At 43.8% G+C, this 22,531-nt stretch overlaps 4 protein-coding genes across 6 annotated transcripts; 2 read left to right on the top strand and 2 right to left on the bottom strand.

The window, feature by feature from the left end:
• Nucleotides 1-945: 945 nt before the first annotated feature.
• On the bottom strand, nt 946-7,731 carry LOC117739208 (sodium-dependent phosphate transport protein 2B-like). Its single transcript, XM_034545502.1, has 14 exons — nt 7,721-7,731; nt 7,400-7,478; nt 6,410-6,473; nt 6,204-6,314; nt 4,995-5,123; nt 4,666-4,809; nt 4,412-4,523; nt 3,657-3,849; nt 3,409-3,504; nt 3,196-3,316; nt 2,592-2,759; nt 2,383-2,499; nt 1,988-2,112; nt 946-1,512 (listed from the first exon to the last, which is right to left on the bottom strand). The coding sequence occupies exons 1-14, from the start codon at nt 7,729-7,731 to the stop codon at nt 946-948; spliced, it is 2,037 nt and encodes a 678-aa protein (XP_034401393.1).
• A 2,410-nt stretch (nt 7,732-10,141) lies between these two features.
• On the top strand, nt 10,142-12,361 carry LOC117733447 (OCIA domain-containing protein 1). Its single transcript, XM_034537105.1, has 8 exons — nt 10,142-10,334; nt 10,529-10,613; nt 10,717-10,770; nt 10,873-10,920; nt 11,063-11,192; nt 11,312-11,484; nt 11,919-12,065; nt 12,152-12,361. Exons 1-8 carry the CDS (start codon nt 10,281-10,283, stop codon nt 12,187-12,189), a joined length of 729 nt encoding a protein of 242 aa, XP_034392996.1. The 5' UTR covers nt 10,142-10,280; the 3' UTR covers nt 12,190-12,361.
• A 692-nt stretch (nt 12,362-13,053) lies between these two features.
• LOC117729782 (rhomboid domain-containing protein 2-like) lies at nt 13,054-14,861 on the bottom strand. 2 transcript variants are annotated; one of them, XM_034531155.1, is made up of 2 exons: nt 13,522-14,861; nt 13,054-13,461 (listed from the first exon to the last, which is right to left on the bottom strand). In XM_034531155.1, exons 1-2 carry the CDS (start codon nt 14,522-14,524, stop codon nt 13,295-13,297), a joined length of 1,170 nt encoding a protein of 389 aa, XP_034387046.1. In that variant the 5' UTR covers nt 14,525-14,861; the 3' UTR covers nt 13,054-13,294. The 2 variants fall into 2 exon arrangements, with proteins under 2 accessions (XP_034387046.1, XP_034387038.1); XM_034531147.1 differs by having other exon boundaries at nt 13,054-13,341; nt 13,402-14,860.
• Nucleotides 14,862-15,315: 454 nt separating this feature from the next.
• On the top strand, nt 15,316-21,645 carry chic2 (cysteine-rich hydrophobic domain 2). 2 transcript variants are annotated; one of them, XR_004609387.1, is made up of 7 exons: nt 15,316-15,989; nt 16,335-16,383; nt 17,474-17,528; nt 17,745-17,900; nt 18,012-18,068; nt 18,152-18,211; nt 19,022-21,645. XR_004609387.1 is itself a non-coding variant. In XM_034531167.1 (6 exons), exons 1-6 carry the CDS (start codon nt 15,856-15,858, stop codon nt 19,070-19,072), a joined length of 513 nt encoding a protein of 170 aa, XP_034387058.1. In that variant the 5' UTR covers nt 15,318-15,855; the 3' UTR covers nt 19,073-21,645. The 2 variants fall into 2 exon arrangements, 1 of the variants encoding a protein (XP_034387058.1); XM_034531167.1 differs by lacking the exon at nt 16,335-16,383 and having other exon boundaries at nt 15,318-15,989.
• Nucleotides 21,646-22,531: the final 886 nt, after the last annotated feature.

Raw genomic sequence — 22,531 nt, 5'->3', positions numbered from 1 at the left:
AGCTGACAGCCATGCTGGTGGCTTTGTGAGGCACAGCGGTGCTGTGAGATAAATGCTAATATTAGCTCGCTAACATTAGCGTGCTAAGATTAGCGTGTTAACATGCAACGTCACAATGCTGATGTTTAGCAGGCACAAGGTCAACATTGGCATTGTGTTGAACGTTAGCATGCTTACATTCTCTAATTGCTATGTCACTTAAAATTGATATTACGATTAATTTAACATGTACCTCGACCACAATTAATAAACGATATCTAACTAGAAAGCAAGGAATCTCTGTGTCATTCGCATATCTTGAGAATCGTTGATCTGATCTACTTCATACTTGGTCGGTGTATCGGCCAGGGACCAGAGAACGAGTGGCGAAGGTGGTGCGATTTGGATACAAGTTCAATATTAATAAACTGAGAATAAACAACCAAAGGCGCTTTGTGCAGCAGAGGGGATTCAGGGCTCTGCGGACAAGCGTGTCGTCTGCAGCGGGCGTTTTGTAGTTCAACGTAATAACCAAAGTCTCAAATTCACAAACCAATGCACCATATACTTCTGACTGAGTAATGTTTACTATAAAGTTTAGTGTCCAGCTGCTTTAAAAAAAAGAGAAATGAATTGATATATTTTGTGAGCTGTTTTTTAACATGTATGTCTCCAGCAGGTGCCAACTGGATTGATGCTTCAGGTATGGAAAGTCAGAAAGTGTTGGAAAGATGGACTAACATTTTGTGGGATTTGTTGCCAGCCCTGTGCTTTAAAGGTCACTTCACTTCCTTTTCCTTATATGTTGAGGTGTGGAATTCCCTATATAAGCATTTCCCATCTTACTCGAAAGTAATAACATACATATTTAAGAAATTAGAGAATTAGTCCTTGTCCTTTGACCAATGCAATCGTACACAAATAGTCACACGGCATGTATATATATATATATATATATATCAATTCTCAAAGCTGGGTACATTTTAGAATCTTCAGCTCTAAATCTTTCTCATTTTCCATCTCTTTCTCTGCACTCATTGCAGGGTTGTCATACACCCCTGTGTGTGATTTATTGTTATTTCCCACAGATTGTTCCTCGCTGGGTTCTTGGTCGCCAGCAGCCACCTGGCAGCATTTGCAGCAGCAACAGCATTTGGCGGTGCATACGCCAACCACTTTGTCCCAGGGATCCAGGGAGTGGGCCCAGAGAGGGAGGAAGTCCCAGGATCGCAGCGCTGCAGGCAGACATCCGGGTTTCCGTTTCTGCAGCATGTTGATCACCAGGATGATGACCAACAGGATCACCAGAGGTGCACCCACGCCCACCAGCACCGGCCAGCCAGCCAGCGACAGGCTGAAGATGATGAGCGGTAAAAGGAAGAAGAAGGAGATGATGTAGACGGCAGCAAACCAGCGGTAGGAGGCCGTGATGTTGCCCAGGAGTTTCGCCAGCCGGATGGGGATGCGGGTGAAGGGGATTGGATACCACAGAAGGATGCCAGAGACGTTGAACAGGAAGTGCACGAGGGCAATCTGGGAACAACAATCACAAACTTCATTGATATGCTTCAGTCATTGTTTTTCTCCTCATAAAATAAAAATATAACTTGTGCTGATACCAATATACTGTATTTAATTTTTTTTAAATTGGTGACAGTTTACTTCACAGGTCTGTAAATTCATCATAAAGTCCCATGAAAAAAACTATGTCCAATGTATTCTATATGTCGATAAAATAAGTATTGATACACTTCCAACTATTCTTCTAATTCATTCTCAGCTAAACATGTACAAAACTGCAAAGAGTCCAATAACAATGTATATTTACTTCAGTGTAAATGTAGCACACACACACACACACACACACCTTGTAGGTAATATGGATTTTGGTATAAAACCTAAAAATACAAGCAAATACGTTCGGTACCAGTCACTTTGTGTGTGTGTGTGTGTGTGTGTGTGTGTGTGTGTGTGTGTGTGTGTGTGTGTGTGTGTGTGTGTGTGTTACCTGTAGAGCATTAGCCAATGTGTCTCCAGGACTCGCCATAGCTGCCAGGATGGCTGTGGTGGTTGTCCCAATATTTGAACCCAGAGACAACGGGTATGCTCTTTCTATGCTGATGACACCAATACCTATTTTGTTTTTTGTAAACGGGAGAACAAGTTAAGTGTGTGTGCTCCAGAGATCCCTCCACTGTGTTCAACCCGTCGTTGTGACAGAGACAAGCGTCCAAACAATGTTTTAATGTCACCAGAGGGAATAAGAAGATACAAAAACATCAAGAAAAGCAGAATCAGATCATCTACTTTTAGGAATTATGTTGTGCAAAAATGGTACATAGGTTTAAAAAATGAAAATAAAAGACATAGAGATGAATAAAATGGATGGATGAATGACCTCACCAACAAGTGGAGTAATAGCAGAAGTGAAAACCGAACTGCTCTGCACAATGAAGGTCATTCCAGCTCCGACTAAAATGGCAATGTACCCGGTGACCCAACTAAACGGAAAAGGGAAATCTGCACACACAAACAGACACACAAACATTCGTGCATGACTAACCAACGCAGTCACTTTGAGCTTGTTGCACATGCATAGTGTTGCTGCTCACCGGTGTTGAGGATCTTCTTGATAACTGCAGCCACCTGTCCCTTCAGCATGGAGTTGAGCAGCTTGACGATCAGGATCAGGCAGGAGCAGAGCGCCAGCAGAGAAAGAGCCAGCAGAATCAGACCCACCGCCAGGTCAGACAGACTGGCATTCACAAAGAGATGCTTACCTGTGGAAACACAGAAATAAGAAGGATAAAGGCCATTTCTGCAGAACACATGAAAGTTCGGCAAAAATAACACAATACGGACACAAGCAGGCGACGGCCTTTATCCTTCTTATTGTTATGCTGTACCAATAAAAAGAATTCTGGCCAAATGGGGGCAGAAAAACTCTAGAATGACTTTATAGAGTATTTATGGTTGATATGTTGCGAGATGCCGATCCCTTTTTTTTTGCTAAAAACATCAATGAATTTACGACCTGCAAAACCCAAAGTATTGAGCTAAAAGAGACAAAACAAAGAGTTTCTTGTTGCCGTGACTGCACATAAAAGCTGTTCAGTTGAATGAGGCCATGTTTATCACGGTGAAAATATTATACATTCATTTAATTACTCAGATTACAACAAAACAAGTTCATAAATACTGTGACTGGGGTCTTACATTTCTCGACATTGTACGTTTCGGAAATGTTCTTCAGCGTGAAGGTGTAGTTGCCATCGAGCCAGCAGAGAGACGGAGACGTGCAGTTCTCGGGGCCGGGAACTGTGACGTTCATTAGGGTCTGAAACGCAGCAGCAGTTCGACAATAAAGAATCGAATCTTCTTGATGTTTTTGGAAATATTTGGCACGCCGCTGACGTGCATAGGTCTTACTGCGTTGGTGAAGGTGCGGCACCATTTCTTGATGAGGCTCTTGTTCCTGGCTTCTGGGTCTCCGTTGGCAATCCCACTGATGACGGACGCATCCAACTAAGTTGCAGGGAAAAGAAGATGCAGAAATGTATAACCATGTCATAGATAGTAATGCTACATGCATTCCAAATATATAAATTCCAAATATATAAATTATAATGTCAGCGAGGCAATTTGCAGAAGGAACATCATCGGGTGTTACGTTTCACCTGTATAATCGACTCAGTGAGGACATCAGTGATCACATTTAACAGGTCTGGGGCCTCTCCGCTCTCAATTTTGAAGGAGTCGATGATGAGCTTGCTGACCACGTACATGTAGCCAGAGGCGACTTCCAGAGGCAGCAGCACGAGCACCGAGAGCCAGTTGAAGAAGTCGTGCACCGTGGCCCCCGCAAACGCCCTGCGGACATCGTGAAAGGAAGTAGATAAATGTCAAGTCAAATGACCTTTGGTCTTTCTAATGATCCCGGCTGACATTGGGTGAAGGAAGAGTTCACCAGAAAAATTCAATAAAAACACGCTGACACGACAAAAACATATCAATGCTGGTGTTAATATTTACATTTTTAACCAAATTTATTTAAAGAAATCTGCATTTCCTGATTGAAAATGGCTGAACACGACATCTTCTATACATAAATAAAAGGATGTTAATGTCTTCTTTATTTTCCTACTACTACTTCCGCTGTCATATTTGCCGCATATTGCATATTTTTCATCTCTCAGCCTCTTGACCACTTTACAGTATAGCATTTTTCTGAATTATGCAGTGTGCAATTATTACTCAGACCTGGCGGTGAAGTTACACCATGAATATTGATTATTGTTCATTTGTCTGATAAAGGGAAAGATTTCATTTGGTGCATTAGATATTGAAGATGGGTTTTAAATCTATCCCGCCCCACTTTCGGAACAGCAGAGGAAGGAGAGTCAAAGGAAGTCATCAAATACAAAACAATTACCTGCGGAAGGTGTTGCGGTCACCCGCCTGCGTCATGGCGACGAGTGTGTTGGTGACAGAGGTGCCAATGTTGGTGCCCATGATGATAGGAACAGCCAGCTGGACCGTTAACACTGCCAAAGCAACACAGGTCTCCTTCATCATCGGTCCTCCTCCACACCTCCACCATCATCGTCATTCATGCATTCTGTACATGTGTGTGTGTGTGTGTGTGTGCGCGTGTGCGTGCGTGTGTGTGCGGAGGCTCGTACTCACGTCCAGAGGAGACCATGCTAACAACTATGGAGGAGGAAGTGGACGAGCTCTGGACCAGCAGGGTGACCAGAATCCCGATGACCAGGCCGGCCAGAGGGTTGGACAGAACCGTGTTGTCCTGAAGGATGTCGCCTGCTGCTTTACCTGGGAATGGTGAAAATGAGACTGTGTGAATATTCCCCAAAGAAATTGCTTTTGTATGCGCATGTATGACTCACTGGGATATTTAAATGGAACAAAGCCATCGTTCATGTTATTAGAAGCTAATTTTCCAACAAGGACAAATCAAAATGTCTTCGTGGCTTTCGGACAAGCGTGACCCTGTTTACCTCCGACGAGCTGGAAAGCTGAGCTGAGGACGTCGAGAGAGCAGATGAAGATGTAGAGGAAACCCAGCAGCAGGATAAACTTCCCCACCGACACCACCACTCTCAACAGCTTCCCTCTGGTGCTCAGAGCTGGGACATGAATGGGATTATAAAGCAAAAGAGAAACGTTTTTTAACGACACACATTTTGATTTGTCGTAGCAGGAAATACAGAGATGTGATTAATGCCATAAACATTGGCTCTGTTACATGTAAGTGTCTCAATGGGCTATGCCAGTGAGCCAGCACGCAACGTAGTAGGATCCTGGAACTGTTACAGCTCAATGGAGTGCAGCCCCTTATTAATATTAGTAATCACACCTGTGGTTACTATTATACACTATTGCACAGCCCACATGGTGGAGAGTCATTGGAAACAGCCCGTGCCTGCAGTGTGTTCGCACAGGCTCAGCTGACTGTCTGGCTGCTGTCTTTATCACAACCATTACTATTTATGACCAATATGCTTTCTAAATAATCCGATCATAAACTTGTCAGTCTATTGAGGAATTGATGCTTTGGGAGTTCAGCCAGAACTAGAAGGCTTAGAAAAAGTTTAGAAGTTTTGAATCAAAGTAGATTGAACGTGGCTACTCTGAGGCTGCTGAACAGAAGAAAAAAGAGGTTGGAGGGATCGGCCATAGAGATGTCTGCCCTGTCTGCAGCATAACAGAACTATATGGCACCCGGCTTGTGGCAACAAAAAGAACATTTTAAAAAACTCAACAGCGATTGATCATGACCAGGTTACTCAAAAGTAATCCACGGATCTTGTTGTGAGTAGTTTCATGTAGGAACTATTTTCTGTCATGCAGTTAGATTAGAGAGAAGGCAGAAGGCCGATATCTCCCCCCAAGAAATAGGCACAAAATGGATTGATTCTACTTTGATTTGATGTTTGTGGATGCTCAAGCATAAAACTTCCGCGGGGGGATGAATACTTTTTACTATGCGCTTCATTATTTGACTGCACAAAAACAGTGTACTCGATAGCTCTCAAGGTTATGTAACAATGATGTGGGGGCATACTTTATCACATCTACTGGAGGCTACGGAAGTAATCAATCAGGAGGCGTGTAAATGTATTACTTACTGACCATGTGTATCTAATCAGGACACCCGTGTTCCTTTAAACGTACAAGGATCATAATGTGACATCACAAGTCCCCACCTGTCCATGGGACTCCGCTGTCCTTCAGCTCGGGCATGTCCCACAGGTCTGGGACCTCCGGCTCCTCCTCAATCAACGCCACAGTGGAGTGCGCAGGGCTCGCTTTGACCTCTGGGACAAACAAGGATAAACCATGTGCAGTACATGAAACCGTTTCTGTTTGTAAAATATTCATCAGTAGCATTTCAACACAATATGAAAATTACGTTTGGTCTTGTTTTCACGTCTCTCATTGCGGTCTTCGTTGCCATTGTTGTGAGCTGCCGTCGGCTAGGGGAAAGAAACACAAATTACGTCTGGGTTTAATTCCAAAACGCTTAATATTTATTGTCGAAGATGCTCCTTACATGTCACTATTTAGAGGTTGCAGATGATTTTCTCTCCGAACTGTTTGCAAGTAAAAGCTTCAGTTGCTTCTTTGTAAAGAGATTGCAGTCAAATCAAATATGTCGACACACGCATCATACTGGAGGTTGGCATCATATCATGTCATTAAATTTCACAATATATTGCTTGACAATTACAGTTTGACTATCAGGGTATCAGGTTCAAAAGTACCACACACTCTCTCTCTCACACACACACACGCACACACACACACACACACACACACACACACACATACACACAAACAAATACACTCTCACATGCCGGGGTATTGATCTCATCCTCACATGGTCTAGCTGCTGTAAAATTCCATTCACAACAGTATGACAGAAAGAAAGCTACCGGCTAAATTGATATTTTTTTTAAGTGTTTCTTTTGGAGGGAGATGTTCAATCAGTCCATACATATCCATTACGATTGATATTATTCACTTACATATAAATGTACTCATTTGTTATTACAACTAAAATGATCTTTTATGTATAATTTACCAAAGACCTGTTTTCTATGATTACTTAAGTTTATAATAGTAATACTACACATTTTTTATTGAACATGAATTCTTTGTTTCAGTGGTCCACAGTAAAACACAATAGCATTGTTAATACTTAATAATAACAATAACACAATGTTTGTGTTTTAACAGGCATATTATTTAAAGTATAATAATACAAAATGTAAATCCATACCAGTTTCCAAGTGACAGCGGTAACAAAGCAAACAGATCGACAGAAAGGAGAATAGAACCGAACGCTTGTCCTCACCTGCAGGCGGAGCAAGTCCATGCTCCCTGTGTGTGCTGAGCTCACCTGGGCTGCAGGTGTAGGAATGATTCCTCCACGCAGGTGGAGTGTAAGGTGGAGGTGGGGGATGGGGGTGGGGGGTCCGCTTAGGGCAGAGGAGAGTGTGATGTGCACCGTTCACATCATCGGGGACACTTCCGCCTCATAGATAAGCACACCTTACAAACCTCGATTATTCTTACCCTGACACTGTTGTAATTGCTCTTGCGAGATGTGTCGCAATCCAACTCACATGGTAGCTGATAAGTTTTGAGTCGATGGTGTCTATGCCGTGACCGTCACCTGCACCTGCACCTGCACCTGCTGTTACTGACCTGTGCAACTTACCTAAACGCCATGCTGGTTTTACGTTTCAGATTCTTATATGGTTCTATGGTCTTGTTAGTTCGCTGTCTATCCAACTTAAAGTAATAATTTTAAAATCCTGCATTGCCTTTGAAGAAAAGAAACCTCTACTTGATGATAGCGCCGGCCGGTGGACCACTGGGAGAGGAGTGGCAGAGATGACGGCTCCCCTGGCCAAGGTTTGGCCCACTAACAGATAGACCACACGGGGGTGGGGTTGCCGGATGTGCACTGTGCCCTACAGAGTTTGTGTATGTGGCTATGGTCTATTTTTGGCACACAATGAGATTTTTTTTTTTGAGGGATCTATTGATTCTTTTAAAACAGCTACCCATTGTTCAATACTTCAACATATCAATGACCCATGTTTAGGCCCATACAACTGTTAATGATGGCCGAGAGAACTTAGAGGAGAGAAAGACGGCCGAGGCCACACTGAGTCATTGGACCTGGAGGTGTCTGATGCCTGGTGAGCCGGCCTCCCGCGTTGGCCCTGCTGATGCCCCGCCTCCCCTCCTCTCTACCTCCTTCTGTTTCATGGATTGGAGTTCCATTCATACATTGTCATATTCATGTAATGTGTTTATGTAACTTTGTAAATGCTGTTCATTCTGTATACATGACATCTATTCATCTGTCCATCCGGGGAGAGGGATCCTCCTCTGTTGCTCTCCTGAAGGTTTCTTCCCTTTTTTTCCCTGTCAAAGGTTATTTTTGGGAGTTTTTCCTGATCCGATGTGAGGTCAAAGGTCAGGGATGTCGTATGTGTACAGATTGTAAAGCCCTCTGAGGCAAATTTGTAATTTGTGATATTGGGCTATACAAAATAAACTGAATTGAATTGAATTGAGTTTCCATGGAAGTTGTGACCTAACAGTGTTTGGTGAGGACGTCATCTTTGACAGCTTCCATCCGCCTTTCTCTGACTGGGACACGCGTGTCCTTTGTTGAAAATGATGAATCCGAGGGGACATGTCCTAATAAAACAGCTCCATGCCTTATAGTTGCCAGTATATTAGGTACATCTAGCCACAACAAATGCAGCCTTGCATTAAAAGGTGTATACCTGAGTGGCCCAAGTGTCCATTTGGTTAGCTCAAGTGACTCCACAATGACCCAATTAATCGTCACAGGTGCCCCTCGGTGAGCCAATGCCACCGAGTGCACCAAACTGCTCCCCTCGTGCTGCTGTGATTGGCCAAGATGCCCTACTGTGATGGTGTGGCTGTAGGACTGAACACCCAACACCCTCCTGATGCCCACCGGCACAGATCAGACACACATATATTTTTGACCTGGCACTTCCCGTCATGCCATGTTGCCAGTAAAACCAAATGGATGATAACTCGGACAATGAATGGAAAACAATTCGCTCTATTTTTAGTTTGATCAATAAATGTTAGCCAATTGATTGTGATGGAGCCACTTTTCTTCTCCCGTCTGTCTCTTCCTCTCTAGATCAGCTCTGGATTTAAAAAGGTGCTATATCTCTCTACCATCTGTACTCTAGCTTTAACATGTTTTCAGTACCAGCATCAAACTTGTTATTGTTTGTACATTATCTAACCACATATAAGAGACAATCAAAGTCTTCTTTGTGATATATTGTGCAAGTGCAACAGCATCTCCTAGGCACCGCATAACGCCACTACAACATTGTACCATTATATTCTGGTAACTTCTTGACATTAATAAAAACATGGATCAATATGTGGACACACAACCAATGTAAAGTAAAGCAATTCTTACATTAGAGCAGCACAGCAACAAGCTATGAAGTAAGAACAATTATTTACTTACTAAATAATAAAGTGGGTGTGATGGCATCGAATAGACAACATATATATTACAATACCAAAGATTGATTTTTTCATTAAATATCAGGATAGGCATATAGGTGGAAGTGTAAATAATAAATGCAATATAAATAAAGATATATACAAGTATAACGTGTTATTTATAATACGTGCACTTTATCTAATATACAGTAACATTTCTATGGAATTCATCATACAACTAGAAAATAATACCATGATTTAGTATATATTATATTATAAAAACACAATATATATGATATATATGAAAACACAATAAGAAGAAGAATAAGAAGGGTATTATGTGATACACTACTGCGACTGAATATAATACTCTGGAATATATCAAAATGTCAATTTATTACCACTAGGGGGCGTAGCTCGGCATTTTAATACCGTCGCTAGAGCTTTCAAAATAAAAGACCCAGTTTCAATCTCGACTAATGTACTCTTTGGGGATTTCGTACACTAGGGTCGTTATATGTGATTATTTTTAATTCATTTTAATCACAATTACAATTGATGTAATACGTAGTGTAACAACAACAACAATTCAACTAACCCACAAATAGAACTCTTTTTTTGTTTTACTTCCGGGTTATGCAGCGCTAGCTGGAGTAATGACATTGTACCAAACAGAAGAAGTCAGGTCGCGCAGTGGCTTAACGTTACATGTTGGTACTACGCGTGCTCTGAACGCTTAAGTTTGCACCGGCACTGCCGTCGACATGTCGTCCGCCACTCCTGGCTTCACAGCGGAGCGGCAGCACGTGGGGGCTCAGGTAAAATACACACCTTAGGGGACGCTAACGTGTTAGCTGGCTAGCTTCAACTTTAGATTAACTGTGGAGACTTGTGTTGCCTGCTGGTTAAAATCAGACTATTTGACAAGCTGCACAGACAGTCCCGCTAATTAGCTCACGGAATTAAAGTTAACGTCGGTGTCGCGCGTGTGCGTATTTGTGTTCATCTGCAGTCGCCAGTGGGCATGCAGTACATCCCCACGGAAGAAGAGAAGAGGGTATTCAGAGAGTGCAACCAGGAGAGCTTTTGGTACAGGTGTAAGTTTCCGTTTTTCACACACACGGGTCAGACTTAAATATGTCAGCTCGAAGATGGGAACGTTGAGGTTTGAGTTTTGACGCCGACATGCTTCCTTCACAGCGGTGCCCTTCTCTTTGGTCGGCGTGGCCATCACTCAGGCCCTAGTGGCCAAAGGTAACCCTCTGTCTACTGTGGAGAAGTCGGCAACATGTCTGTGTAATGAACACGAACGTACAGCGTTGTACTATAAATAGATCCTGTTTTTTTTATTTACAGGGACTCTGGCTGCATCTCCGAGGTTTGGATCTCTTCCTAAAGTGGCCTGTAAGTTCTGAAAGTTTAGTTTTTTTAACCAATTTAGCTACAAAAAAATCACCTGCCCCTAGCTGAAATTAAATATTTAATACGGTCAATATGGTGGGGTTATTAAAATGAGACATTGATACCTTTGAGTATGTTTCTCCAGTTGCTGGCTTCTGTGGCTACCTGGCGGGGAAAATGTCGTACATGAAGACCTGCCAGGAGAAGTTCAAGAGGCTGGAAAACTCTCCTCTGGGAGAGGCCCTCAGACAGAGGACAGGAATGCCTACACAACCGTGAGTGCCCCACACACACACACACACACACACACACACACAGACACACATGTGATTGTGGTGCTATTTGTTGTATCCAACGACTACTCGCTGACCCTTTTTCTGTCTCGGCCCCCCAGTTCCAAAGGTCCTCAGTCAGAGATGAGTGACCCAGACGCCCCGTCATTTGACACAATGTTCCAGCCAGCGGAAGACTCTGAACAGACACCCGCCAACACCAGAGATCATGAATATGGGTACAACGCAGAGTCGCCAATGGGCAGAGAAGACGACTTCGCCGCTCTAGACGACTGTATGCATTTTAAAAAAAATACAATGTAATGACGACCATCTGTTCTGAAGCGGCGTTTCAGGCCTGCCTCTCAATTGACAGCAACTACCGTTAATCAGTACTATGATAATTGTTAAAACAGCCTTTGCTAGTTATAAAGCATTCATATGGCAAACAATGGAGCAATTCCCCAAATATATTCGTTGGGTTTTTTTCAGTCCAGCAATATCTGATATTTTCATTTCATATCAATGCCTGATATTGAGATTTGTGTATACATTTATGAATATAAATGATTGTTATTACACGTAAAAATAACATAATGGTTTGGACATGCATATTTTTTTTTTTTTACCTTCTGAAATCAAACATGTGCTTCCTATGGTGAGGAACTTCTCCGTCAACTTCCCCCAGATAACTCTTTGTCCCCTTCCCTTGTCCCCCACCACCGTCAGTGGAAGACGAGCCCAGGAAGAAGGCCACCCTCTACGAGGACTTGAGGCTCAAGAACAGAGAGAACTACGAGGTCACGCTCACTCAGAAGGCTGAGACGCTGCTCAAAACGTTGCCCGAGAAGGAGCCGGGGAGGAACAATAAAGACCGTAAGATTCCACTGCAGTGATGTGGGAAACTCGGCGTCTGATGCCTCCAGTGACTAAACTCTTCCTGCTTTTCTTTTATGTTACAGAGAAGAAAAACATCTACGGGGACTCCTGGGAGGACTGAGGCTCTATTTGAAATGCACACTGGCATCCTGCCGTACAGGACGCGGGCCCAGTGGCCATTTTTCTCCAGTGGGACTCGGCAGTGTCATGAAGTTGTACAATTCTGTGGTATATGTATTTGCACAAGTCAATTAAACCAAACTACATGCGGATTAAAACAGTCTCTCTCTCTATGCTTTGATTAGAATGTGTTGATTATCTATTTCAGTCTTCTTCTGAAACACAAAATAGATTTTTTTAAATAAGATTGAAGCCACATTTTAAGCTTGACTGCTTGCAAGAAAGTGCTGCTTTGGTATTATCTACTTAATACCAATTCCATACACAGGGTTTTTGTTCAATGTTGTAGGGGGAGGAGATGTAAATGTAAGACTTAACAAGGTGATTTTGACCTATGTTTTCATTCATGCATAGAGGTTGTTGCTTTTAAATTAACCATTTTGTATGATTTTTGTGATTCCATTTTGATTGTCAGGATCGGTGTACATCCTGCTATCAGGTTATAATAATCATCGGGGTCAATGACGCTACACGGGAACAACAAAAACAACACGTGTCACTCGCCACCCAATCAGTACTACACACGTTCAACTCTCAGATTAGAAAGAAGCGAGCCGGCTCATGGCTGGTTGCTTCCGTCATCGATTTGATTCAGCGGTTGCTTTTTCCCCCTTTCTCGAGCTGATGATGGGAGCAAGCGTTAAACAGGTGCAGGTGCTCAGCAGAGTTAAGCCACAGCTAGAAAATCTATCAAACTAGATGATGACAGTTCTATGGCGTCCATTCTGTGTGTGTTGCATAATTCGCTGAGAGCCGCCAGATTCTTTATTAAATCTAAAGACGTTTTATGTTTTGCACACCATACTTTATTTGTAGAAACAAGGGGACATGTGTACAAAAGTATATATTTAAAAAAAAATGTATATACAAAAGTCAGCCGTAACACCTAAACACTGAGAAGAAAACAAATATACTGTTCATCCAGGCTGAAGCTAGAAGCCTACTAGTAAAGTCAGCTTTAAAGTCCAAGCATTTTACATGTCAGACAACTCAAGTGCCCACATGTGAAAACTATAGTATTGACAATCATAAATAACCATGACTAATTAACCATGACTATGGCCATGACCATCACCATGACTATGAGCGTGACCATCACTATGGTTGTGACTATGAGCGTGACCATCACTATGGTTGTGACTATGAGCGTGACCATCACTATGGTTGTGACTATGACCGTGTCCATCACTATGGTTGTGACTATGACCATGACCATCACTATGGTTGTGACTATGACCGTGTCCATCACTATGGTTGTGACTATGACCATGACCATCACTATGGTTGTGACTATGACCATGACCATCACTATGGTTCTGGTTGCAGCCCTGGCCAAAACTCTGCTCTAAAGAATGTCCTTGACTGTGGCCAAAGCTATGCGCAGAGACATGCCCGTGAGGGTTGAGGGGCGGCGTGGTACCGGACAAAGCACTGGTTGACTTCGGCCAGCCTTCATAAATATCGGCCCGGTTGTTTGCAGTGCCAACGCTGGATGCCGGAGCGTAAGCCTGAACCGGGTAGGACCCGGGTGTTGGATTGATCTGTGGAAGGAGGGTCTTCCTCCTCTCCTCTGTGGAAGCGGAGACAAACATCACGCCTCTGATGCTCCTCAACCACCGAAAAGGTGCCGTCTTCTCCAGAGCGCCCGCCCTAACCTCCGACATGTTAAGAAGAGACGGGCACCCTTTGCCATACAGCCACCCTACCAGGATGCCCAGGATGTTACAGGGGAGCACACTGTGAGGAGCCAGGGCCGTGGTGACGATGAGGAGCACCCAAGGGAGGGCCATGGTGGGGAAGCTGACTCCGCACAGGAATCCTTTGGTCATTTTGGTGTGCATGGTGGTGAGAGCCACGCATGCCAGGGTCACGGGAACCAGCCCCTCGGCGGGACTCTGGCCGCCGTCACTTTGCAGAAGATCCAGGAAGCTGTAGAACAAGCCCGTGGTGGTCGACAGCAGGAAGAACGAGAGCAGGAAGCGCACAGTGCCGACCCCTTTCTCCAAACTGCCGCCGAGGAACACCAAGGCTGAGACGTTCAGGAGAAGCTGGGCGGGGGTCTGGTGGTAGAAGGGGTACGTCACCAGCCGGTGGAGGTGTCCGTCCTGAAACACGGCGGCCCCGACGCTGAGAACCCCCCGGGGGAAGTTGAAATACATTTGGACGCCGAACAAAACGCACGACAGAAGGACTACGGTCAGAATCCCGCTCGTGACGACGGGAACCGCGTCTTTGAACACTTGAAAGATCATTTTAAAGTTATCAGTTGGCGTCATCTCGCGACACAACTCGGTCCGACGCTGAGTGAGCGGAGGAAAAAGTTCACTTGCCGGGGTTAATTGTCTTTGCACTAAACAGGAAGGAGCGCTACTGTCATGTCCACACTGCTTTGCTTTTCAGTCGACGTTTCCGGTTCTCTCGTGCTGATTTAGGCCATGCTAGATTACTGGAAGGTTTAGGGGCATCAGTTAACTGTTGACGGTGTCTAGTCGCGGCTCTCAAAGGTAAGCGCTTAGCTGGTTTAGGTTAGTTGAAGAATCAGGTTAGCCGGAAAGGTTTTACAAGAAAAATCAGTTAAAACCTTTCAGAATAAAACGTGTATTGGCAAATAGCGGCACATTTTGAGTAAAAGTTCAACTTAACTGCGGAGCAATTTAAAGAATCTAAGCTGTATGTGAGTCAGGACTGCAAACATCCGATACACATAGCATAGGGAGTTAAAAGGCAGGCTAAATGTAACTTATTGCTAACGTTGATGTCGTACTTTGAAGGAAAATGGGTCCAACTTCCGGTTTTGTTAATCCATTAAAACTAATTGTTTTTATTTCCGCACCACTAATTGTATTACTATCGTTGTTATCAATGTATGACAATGTAGTGCAGACTTCAATCCAACTACTTGGGGGCTGCATGTCATAACATCAGTGGTGCTGTACTTCATTTAAGGTATTTGTTTTGTACTTGAGTATTTCCAATTGACTCTACGTTATACTTCCAATCCTCTACGATTCAGAGTAAAATGTTGTATTTCTTTTAACGAAACAACCAATAATATAATACAATAATATATATATAATATAACACCACATTTAAAAGGGGCATACTTTAGGTAAACTTTGTTGATAATACTTATGGATAGTGCATTAATTAAGTAAAATTAAGAGTGCGGGAGCTTTTAAACTGGTAATTGAGTATTGTTCCGTGTTAGTGTCATATATGGGCATTTATAGTAAAATATTATTTATTGTATCTGCTGGGATCAAAGAAGCCAAGCAACACATTTTCCCATTGAAGTGAAACAATAACATGACATTATTATTGGTACAAAACCATCAACATTTAATTCAATTTAAAAATAATGATGATAAAGAATCAGACTGTCCCATTTCCGGTGTCGGACTGCTGCGGCGGCGGATGTTGATGTTTTGCTCGGGAGCTAGCTGAACGATGTGAACTGTACCGTCTCCGGGACGGTTGATCTTTTTTTACAGTGGTTGTTCGTGGCGGTTCCACTCGTGCTTCTTTTTCCTCGGTAACGTTTCGCAGTGTCGTCGGCATCGTGTCTGTCCCGGTGTCTCTCCCGGGGAGCGCGAGGCCGAGTCGTGCGATGATGGAGGACTTTGACGAGATCTACGAAGAGGAGGAGGAGGAAGAGGAGGACGAGGACAGGGCCGCGGAGGAGCAGCTCCTCAAGTACGCTCCGGACCCGGTTGTGGTGCGAGGGTCCGGCCACGTCACTGTGTAAGCGACCGGCGACACTTGCGGCCATCGGGAGAGGCGAGCACCGGGCCCGTTAAACGAGCAGCGGACCAACTGCCCGCTCGCTGGTGACCGAGCTGAGCTACCGAGTTAGCAGCGAGCTAACTCCTGCGAGGAGTGGCTTCTTAAATTGAGCTTTTCGCTATATATATATATATATATATATATATATATATATATATATATATATATATATATAGCCCTGATATATAATTATGTACATTGTCTACCGCGTGGCGTGATTCGTTCACCTTTATTGTTCAAGTCGGTTTGCTGTTATTACTGCTGGTTTAATAGTTTATCCCCCTCTTTGTTCCACTCTTTCAGGACTTGAGCACGGAATCAGAGGTGATACTCGGTAGTAGCTTTTGAAGAGGTAGACTTTTTTTGTTGTATTATATTCCTGCAGTGTAATTCCCAGCGAGGGCGCATTCATTAGATATTGATGAATTGCTTTGAAAATACTAAAGTGTATTCCTATAAGCGAGCAGACAGGCCAAATATTAACACAAAGTTGTTGTGGCAGCAGGAAGTTGTGAGTAGTTGTTGTGTCTGCTCCAGTCCTGCGCACAATGCATGCTGGTTAGATTTGTGTCCCACTTGATCCCGACTTGCTCTGACGTCATCCACGATAAACTGCAGTTTTTAGAGCCAGGCGCTGCAGTAGCTCTCCACCGACTGCATGACCCAAATGCATGACGGGAAACGCCTGGCTGTCGCTAGATCAAACAGCTGATTGGCTCTTAGATTTGACAACAAACACCACGTTTTGGAGAAAACCCTGTAGTTGTAATACTTAAACACTTTGCTGCTCGTTTGGATATGTTAACATAAAAAGAACAAAGGATGCAGATACAAGCACATTTCTACATAAATATATAGTTACAAACCATAAATAAAATCCGAACGAGGTCTGTGAACTACAAGTAGCCCGAATCTAACATGAAGGAACTATTTCTTTGACTTTCTGTTAAAGAATGCCTTTAGGCACCTGAAAACTGTTCGACTTGACCGCAGTTTTTTTGTCAGCGCTGTCGTCTACTTTCCAGGGGAGGCAAAGTTCATCTCAGATGAACCTATTGTGTAGCCGATGCCGAGTTATCGTGTTGTTGACCCCCCCCCCACACTCCCTGCCAACGTTTTTAAACCACGCTCCCTGTGGCACGCAATCCAGAAATGAGCAAGAAATGTGTTATGAGAAGTTGGGGACAATCACTTCCAGTTTAATTTTAGGTCCTTCTGTAATATCTTTTTTTTCGATATTCTAATAATGTATGGGGCTCCATCAAAAACGACACGGTACATCTCAGGAAATGTATTTTGATGCATATTGAATTGCAATAATTTACCCCAGATAACAGCTGGACTTGGTAGTTGAACCCTTTGATAACTGCCCTGTTGGTTTTGTTTAAGCCAATTATTCAAACGGTGCATGTCTCCTGTGTTTACCTCCTCCCCCCCCCCAGGTTTGGGCTTAGTAACAAATTTGGGTCAGAATTTCCTTCAGCACTTACAGGAAAGGTGAGTGTCTCGTTCATTAATGCATATTAACTGTGGCACAATGGAACTACAAGATTCACCTTATATTCTAGCCACCAGCCAGCATACGATACAACAATTTACTATTTTTGTAGACAAATTAATTTCTCAGTACAGACCTCAGATTAGATTAGCGTACAATGACAACAACATTCTACATGACAATACGAACTGTGCCGCGTGTGTTCACTCCCTCAGGTGGCACCGGAGGAGTTCAAAGCCAGCATCAACCGTGTGAACAGCTGCCTGAGGAAGACCCTGCCGGTGAATGTGCGGTGGCTGCTGTGCGGCTGCCTCTGCTGCTGTTGCACACTGGGCTTCAGTTTGTGGCCCGTCATCTGCCTCAGCAAGAGGGTGAGAGACCTGTCCATGTTGCACCGGCAGCCACATCTCAGTGAATCCAAATGAACACAGGGTTTCAGGACACGGTTATTGTGTTGATCTAATATCCCTGTTGCCTTCCAGACAAGACGATCTATAGAGAAACTTCTGGAGTGGGAGAACAGCAGGCTTTACCACAAGGTGAGCATGAATGGATATGTGTGTAATAATAGTGTCCCCCGTTAGGACATGTCATTGATTAGTTATCTGACCTCTGTTTGCAGTTGTGTTTGCATTGGAGACTGAGCAAAAGGAAGTGTGAAACCAACAACATGATGGAATACGTAAGTATCCCTTGTGGTTGGATGAGAGTTTAGTTTATTAACTGGGTTCCCATTAGCTGAAGCCTTAGCGGCCGCTCATCTCCACTGAAAGGACAAAATGTAATACGTACAAAACGTGCAAAACAAACAGTTAAAAATAGTACATTCAGAATAATTTAAAAAATAGTGTGATGATGTACAACGTGGTTTGACTAGCTGCAATCGTGTTGTGCTCTGTCGCAAAAATTGCAAGGTTACCAGCAGAATGACGATATTCATGTTGCATGTGGTCTACGGCGGCCTGCTCAGTGACGGCACGGTGCATGGTAACAAAAAGTTTACGGTTCGGCCTTTTGGCGTAACAACACCTGCATTTTTCTGCGTCCGGGCGTGAATGTAGTTAAGAAATGAACGAGGAGTCTGTTTCTTTTCCACACCTTGCTAATGGCGATCAGAACACATCCTTACTTCCACACCTATTAATTACAATGTGCAGGTGTTTCCAAAGAAATACAATGTCCTCAATTAGTTGGAATAATGTAGTCCTTTTTGTATTGATCTATTATTAAATCAACTTTCTTTATTGCCTGTAACTCATCAGTGCCATTCAAATGTTTATTTAGAAGAAAAATGTCAACATTGTGAATGAAACCACAATGTTTCTTTGGCACGGCCCTACCCGACCTGATCACATTGATATCATGGTGTGCAATGACTTGAGATACTAAAATTATGGCTAATTTTGGAGAAAAGTTATAGCAAAATCTTTACCGCTTGAAAAATCTGTATGTTGTCTCTCGGTAACGGCACTTTTTCTCTCGTCTCCTGCAGGTAATCCTAATAGAGTTCTTACCTAAGATCCCCATCTTCAGACCGGACTAGCCCGACTGCGGCTGATCTTAAACCTCCAGCTGCTGCTCGGTCACAGAACACAATGGCTGCCAAGCTCCCGAATAAAATCCCCCAATGTTTTCGTTTACAGGGTAGCATCGATCCTCCGCTCCCCTCTCTTTGACCCGTTCTCCCACACATACACCACCCTCGTTGACAAATCCAGCACCACCAACCCTTGTTTTTTGGAGCGAATTCCCCGCTGAGCCGCGACCTATCGGAGCGAGCCGGGGCACCGTTGAGCCTTGCTAACCAGCACCAGCCTATGGGATGTTGGGGGGGGGGGGGGGGGCAGGATTATGGAATTTTGGAACTGACGCTGGAAACTGGACTCTTGAACTTGAGCTACGACTGGAAGTTGTGTCACTTGTATGTCCCCTAACCTAAGCACATGGCACAGTCAGACCGTGATCAAACAAAACACCTTTGCATCTTACCGATTGTCTCACCGGCACACTTCACCTGCAAAAAAAATAAATAAAAATACACCCCAGTGCTTTTGTAGCGGTTGGTTTGGCGCTCTGGATCCTTTTCTCGAGGCTGCGGAGGCAACATATCAGAACTCTGAATGGAACCGTCATCCGAATGGACTCTGTAGCGGAAAGACTGGTTTTACAGGGGAGGGGAGCCAGAACAGCTGAACTCTATAATGTCACACTTTCTTACCAGACACCCTCTCGCCTCACCCCCCCCTGCATCACCCCTACCCCAGTGACAATCACACCCGTGTGTGTGTGTGTCTGTCCAGGTGATGGGCTGGCTGCCTAGCAACTGCTTCTTGTTCGCAGTGGAACAAGATAAGCTGGAACAAAAGTCACTAGTGATTAAGAGTAGACACCTTTTTTATTTTTTAGTATCTCAAGTTTTGTTTACTATTTTTGTGAAAGAGAGGCAGTCAATGACTTTCACTGTATTTGATTTCTGTGTGCGTGTCTTTCTGAGTGAGAGAAACCGAAGCAAAAACACAAGAGACGAATCAGACAGGAAGAGATGCTCTTTAGGGTTCTTTCTTTGACGCATCTCTTTGCCATAACCGATCTGTGTTACTTTTGTTGTAGTAATTTATAAATGAGTGCGCTTTTTATCTGCACACTCATGAAATGGGCCTCCAATTCTCTTTTTTATTAATATTTCTTTTGCAAACATATGTCATGGTTGTTTCCTGTCTGTCCTTATGGTCATGTGTCAACACCAAAGCACACAATCGGTCCTTAAAACCTTCACATGGCCTCTGTTCCTACCTGCTAACCGTGGCTTACTTATCGGAGGGTTTCAAGTTGAGCATTTGGCTCTTCTGAGAAAAGTTCCCCTGTCATAGAAATAATCTGACTAATTACATTTAGAGGTCTTGGGTCTCCAAGAGCGTTAGGTCCTCTTCGTTAGGTGTTCGGTAATACCGGGGTTCTGGATCATGAAGCAGGATTACCGACGTTAGCTTGATAACTGCACTAAACCAGACCACTCCCAAATCAGGAATGTGGACTCCATCACTAATCCGTGTTTCTATATTAACAATGAAAAATGACTGCTGTAAGACACAGTTGGCGACTAAACTGGTGGAGCGTTTTAGCGGCTAACGAGGCAAACATTTCCCTCGGGAGTCGGTGGAGACCAAAAACGGAGCTTAAAGGACAGAGAGTCTTGGACTTGCGTTCATCGGGCGGCCAGAAACCTTTTGTCCAGTTACCTAGCTAACAATGCTGCGTAGTCATAAAGGCCTGTGCTTATTTCTTTAAACTGTCGACGTGTTATAGAAGGCATCATAGAGCACATCTCAGTTTAATGAAAACATACAGTCGTCTGCCCGTTAAAAAAAAAAAAAAAAAAGAGCGTGGCATATATTAAGCTTTTGTTCTCACTCAGCACACCTCATGATTTATATAAATGTATATTTTAAAGCATCCAGAGACTGAGATTGAACAAAAACCCTTTGTTTTAGGTCACACAGCTCCAGTGATTGTATGGGTCACACTCAGGGGGATTATACTTCTCACACCCACAAGTAGTATTGGGAGATCTCACTGTCAGGTATGTTCCAAAGTCACAACAGGGGTGGGGGGGAGGGGGGTATCGAGAACACAGTGCAGGTCACACATTACTTGAATAGTCTGTAGTGAAAAATGCCCCGCGAAAAAACCCAGAGACAACCAACAAGGACGTGGTCTTCCTGTTTAGATAGTGAAGGAAACGCGTTCATGGACCCACAAACAGCCATTGTGTTGGTTTACATTGTAAAAGACCCACGCTCACTTGATTACCACTGGGCTGCCTATCGGCTTGTCAGTCACCTTTCTATATTTTTGATTATGGTCTGTTTCGTGTTAATCAAGGCGTAAGGCCATAATGAAGATATTTGTGGCGTGCGTGTATGCACGGTGTGCTGATGCAAATGTTCTACGTAGATCTCAGACTGTGATTGAACCCTGCACAGAAAAGAGTCCTTTTATATATATATAATCTTAAGTGGTCTGTGTGTGTGTGCGTGTGTGTGTGCGAGGAAGAGAAATATACATGTACATATGACTCATGTGCAGATGTACAGTAATAAACTACCAATAAATAAGGCTATGAGCATCTTCCTCTCTAACTGATTGTTTTCTTGCTTGTTGAAGTCTGTACGAGGACTCCTCGGTCATTCGAGGTCACGGGGAATTTTAGAAACACCAAAAAGGCGACTGGATTGTATTCTTGGTAATGGATGGAAGTTGCAGTGTCCAGAAGCAGGTTATTCTCAAGGTGTAATGAGTCACAAAAAGAGACGTTTGGGATGTGCACGCTGCTCAAAAGCCATGAGAGTAATCACAGAAAAGATGAAAGGGCTTCCTGGGAGAAGTTGTAAGAGAGACTAATTAGGACGACTGGACTGTTGGTTTAACCATAGGTTTATTTTATTAAAACTAAACCTTTTAGGACGACACAGGAGCACTCAAAACATTTTAAAAAAAAGACTAGGTAGAAAATACTAATTATGGTCCTGGAAAACGCTTCACACGCCCGGAGGGTAACCTCGGATGCACAGGATGTTCCAGGTCAGCACCAGCTACAAGCAAAGATAGTATTATTATCCAGTGCATGTGATGAGAGGGAAAAACAACTGGCGACCAGGCGGCCCCCGAGGCTGTGGAGATGGGTCTAGACTCTCGTGGGACGGGTGGATGAGGTCAGAGGCAGTTTCGGATCAAGTGGTTTGCTGAAAACAGCCAACAGCTGGCTCAAACCCGACCAGAGGGAGGTTCGTTTCAGGAGGCTGAAGCGAGTGGCGGAACAGGAAAAGTACCTGGCGCCCACTGTGGAGGAAACCATGCCAAGGCCTGCCCCCTCAAAAGTACTCACATCATTGGATGCAGCAGGCTGGTCCTACCAGATCCTGGACAGCAGGAGGCTCACTACTTTTAGTTCCCCGTATGAGGGGTACGCCTCCCACCGCCTCCCATTTGGGACTCAACGGTA

Source organism: Cyclopterus lumpus, chromosome 1 (genome assembly GCF_009769545.1).
Source record: "Cyclopterus lumpus isolate fCycLum1 chromosome 1, fCycLum1.pri, whole genome shotgun sequence".
In the NCBI taxonomy this organism is placed as follows: domain Eukaryota; kingdom Metazoa; phylum Chordata; class Actinopteri; order Perciformes; family Cyclopteridae; genus Cyclopterus; species Cyclopterus lumpus.
The sequence above is the reverse complement of the archived record's forward strand: the minus strand, read 5'-3'. Positions and strand labels throughout refer to the sequence as shown.